Below are 3,544 nucleotides of genomic sequence, written 5' to 3' on the forward strand. Positions count from 1 at the left end.
AGTGTAAAAGGAAACTACCCACACCTAACTGTAACTGGGGACTGCATTTAGTAAATACGGTCCATAGTTTCACACACACACACACACACACTGCGACAACATGGTGAGAGATGGATGGATCAGTCGACAGTGAGATAATATTCAAATTTGATGGCAGTTGTTAGGTGTCACTTGAGTCTGTAACATTAAGTTTTCTGTCTGTGCTGATCCACCTGTAACCAACTAAAAGATATAGTCAGAAATATTTTAAAGAACATTTTTCTGGTCTATTTAGTTATTGAAAACTACATAATGAAATGTGGTAAATAGGAGTGTGATGGAAATATGTGTGTTCTCATTATGAAATTTTTTTTTTCAGCACATGAACTCAGAATAATGCTGTTTGGAAAAAATGATGACAAGAAATCAGCCCTGGAAAACATCATCACTGGAAAGAAAAGATCCATTGTGTCTAAAGTCCTTGGAGGAAGGCAATGTCACGCTGCCTCTGGAGAGTGGAACGGGAAACCGTTAACAGTAGTCAAAACTCCCGACATCTTCAGTCTGTCTGTTGATAAATTGTTAGAAGTGATGAAGAGCTGTGTGAGTCTCTGTCCTCCTGGACCAAATGTTCTGCTGCTGTTAGTGAAACCTTCTGATTTCTCTGAAGAGGACAGAAAAAATCTGAACTTGGTCCTCAGTGTGTTTGGTCAAGATGCATTTAAGCACTCCATGGTCATCCTGACACATAATGAGAGAAAGAGTTCCTCAGTGGAAAGACTCATCAAACACTGTGATCACAGGCAGGAATATATCAGTTTTGACAAAAAAGACATTCCCATATCTTACTCAAAGTTTATGGAAAAAATGAATCAAATAGTGAGTAAAAACTGGGGAAAATATCTCATGTTAAAAGAAGAGGCTAAACCCACGAGAGTGAAGTCCAGTCTGAACCTGGTTCTGTGTGGGAGGAGAGGAGCAGTGAAGACGTCAGCAGCCAAGGCCATTTTAGGTCAGACTGAGCTTCATTCAGCCTCCAACTCATCAGAGTGTGTTAAACATCAGGGAGAGGTGTGTGGACGTTGGGTTTCCCTGGTGGAGCTGCCTGCCTTGTATGGAAAACCTCAGGAGGCAGTGATGGAGGAATCATTCAAGTGTATCTCCCTCTGTCAGGCAATCCATGCCTTCATCCTGGTCCTACCTGTGGCTCCCCTCACTGATGAAGACAAGGGAGAGTTAGAGACCATCCAGGAAACATTCAGCTCTCGGGTCAATGACTTCACCATGATTCTGTTCACCGTGGACTCAGATCCTACAGATCCAGCTGTTCTTAACTTTTTCAAGGAAAACCAGGACATCCAGAAGCTCCTTCAGACTTTTAGACAAAGACATGTGGTTCTCAATATCAAGGCTAAACAGCAGAGGGATAGTTTGGAGACCATGCTTCAGACTGTGGATAAAATGAGCCTGTCTGAAAAGAGCATGGGCAAACCACACTGTTATACAGCTATAACCTTGCTACATGCACAAATGGAGAAAGTCTTACAACAAGAGAAAATCATTAAGAGGCAACAAGATGAAGCTAAGAAATTGAAGATGAACATGATCACAGGTAAGAACAAATATTTTTCTTAGTCTGATGTCCTACAGTCTTGATATAACAACCTACAACAATGAATATAAAACTTTATGTTTATGTTTTAGGTGGTGAAGTTGGAGAACAGGACTCAGACTGTCTCAGGATTGTGCTGATTGGGAAGACCGGCTGTGGAAAGAGCTCTACAGGAAACACCATTTTAGGAAGAGATGAGTTTACAGCTGCATCAAGTCAAATATCAGTTACACAACGATGTCAGAAAGTACACGGTGAGGTGGACGGTCGTCCTGTTGTTGTGGTCGACACTCCTGGTCTGTTTGACACAAGTTTGTCCAATGAAGAAATTCAAGAGGAGATGGTGAAATGTGTCAGTCTCCTGGCTCCAGGACCGCATGTCTTCTTGGTGGTGATACAGGTCGGCAGATTCACAGCAGAAGAGAAGGAGACACTGAAGCTCATCAAGAAATTCTTTAGGAAGGATTCAGAAAAGTTCATCATTGTTCTTTTAACCAGAGGTGATGAACTGGAGCGTCAGGGAGAGTCTGTTGATGATTACATCAAGAACAAATGTCATGATTCCTTTAAGAAGCTGATCTCTGACTGTGGAGGAAGATACCATGTGTTCAATAACTCTGAGAAACAAAACCGCACACAAGTCAGTGAGCTGATAACAAAGATTGACACCATGGTGAAGGACAATGGAGGAAGCTTCTACACCAATCAGATGCTGCAAGAGGCTGAAGTAGCGATACAGATGAAAATGGAGAGCATTCTAAAGAAGAAGGAAGAAGAGATTCAGAGAAAATACAACCAAGAAATGGAAACCATTAAGGAAACAATGGAAAAAGAGAGAAAACAAATGGAACAGGAGAGACAAGAAAAAGCCAAAGAACTTCAGGAAATGGAGGAGAAAATTAGGTTCGAACAAGAGAGGAGAAGAAAAGAAGAACAAATTAGAAATGAAGAAGAAATCAATAAGAAAAAGGAAGTAGAAAGATATCGAGAGAATTTTAACAAACAGATTGAAATTGTGGATAAACAAATTCAGTCAGAAAAAGAGGAAAAGACAAATGTCGACAGAAAGCTGGAAGAAAGCCGAGAACAGCTGAGAAAACAACAAGAAGAGTGGGAGAAAGAACAGAAAGAATGGTGGGAGAAACAACGACAAGAAGAAGAGACGAGACGAGAGGAAGAGCAAAAAATCAAAGAGCTTGAAGAAAAGTACAAACAAGAAAAGCAAATATATGAAAACAAACTTAAGGAGGATCACCTCAGAAGAGAACAGGAGGAAAAAGAAAAAAAAGAGCTGGAGGAGAAACATAAGAAAACCCTGGAGGAGATGAAGAAAAAACATGAAGAAGAAGCCAGAAAGCAAGCTGAAAATGCCAATGAATCCCAAAAGAAACTTGTGGAGGAATTAGCTTATCAGAAGAAAGAATATCAGAAGGAAATGAATGAGTTACTGAAACATGTCATCAAAAGGAATTCTAGTTATTACAGGATCAAGAGATTACTGGAAAAACAGGAAAATGAAATGAAGAAAGTGAAGGATGAGGATAAAAAAGAGGAACTCCAGGAAACACATGAAAAAGAATTAGTGACGCTTATGCAAGAAATCTTATCAGAAAAGATCAATGACGCATCAGCCTGCAGCGTTATGTGATAAGAAACGAACAGTTTCAGATGCTTCATTTTATGTCAGTAAAAACAAACAAAAATGAATCAGTACTTCTTTAAAGTTCTGTATACTTCCCCAGTCTTGTGACATTCATTATTTTCTAAAGCTAAATACATGTATTCATTTCCAATGAATACACAAAAAACAATCTAACAATATAAGGGTATGTTACAGAACTCCATTTGTTAGCTTACAAAAACACTAAAGACAAGTTATTATACAAGCACTTCTTCACATAATTATGTAATTTATTTCTGTCACCAATTACAATGAACAATCACAGCAGAATT

The 3,544-nt window shown here is 39.2% G+C and overlaps 1 protein-coding gene across 7 annotated transcripts; it reads left to right on the forward strand.

Annotated features, from left to right (window-relative positions):
* The first annotated feature begins 339 nt into the window (after positions 1-339).
* On the forward strand, positions 340-3,239 carry LOC146621888 (GTPase IMAP family member 8-like). Of its 7 annotated transcripts, none has more exons than XM_085367594.1 (2): positions 340-1,591; positions 1,684-3,239. In XM_085367594.1, exons 1-2 carry the CDS (start codon positions 340-342, stop codon positions 3,237-3,239), a joined length of 2,808 nt encoding a protein of 935 aa, XP_085223720.1. The 7 variants fall into 7 exon arrangements, with proteins under 7 accessions (XP_085223720.1, XP_085223722.1, XP_085223723.1 ...); XM_085367596.1 differs by having other exon boundaries at positions 697-1,591; positions 1,693-3,239; XM_085367597.1 differs by having other exon boundaries at positions 697-1,591; positions 1,699-3,239.
* The last annotated feature ends 305 nt before the right edge of the window (positions 3,240-3,544 follow it).

Source organism: Diplotaxodon limnothrissa, linkage group LG12, assembly GCF_057381915.1.
Source record: "Diplotaxodon limnothrissa isolate DT_005_m linkage group LG12, D_limnothrissa_male_GT1.1, whole genome shotgun sequence".
Lineage (NCBI taxonomy): Eukaryota > Metazoa > Chordata > Actinopteri > Cichliformes > Cichlidae > Diplotaxodon > Diplotaxodon limnothrissa.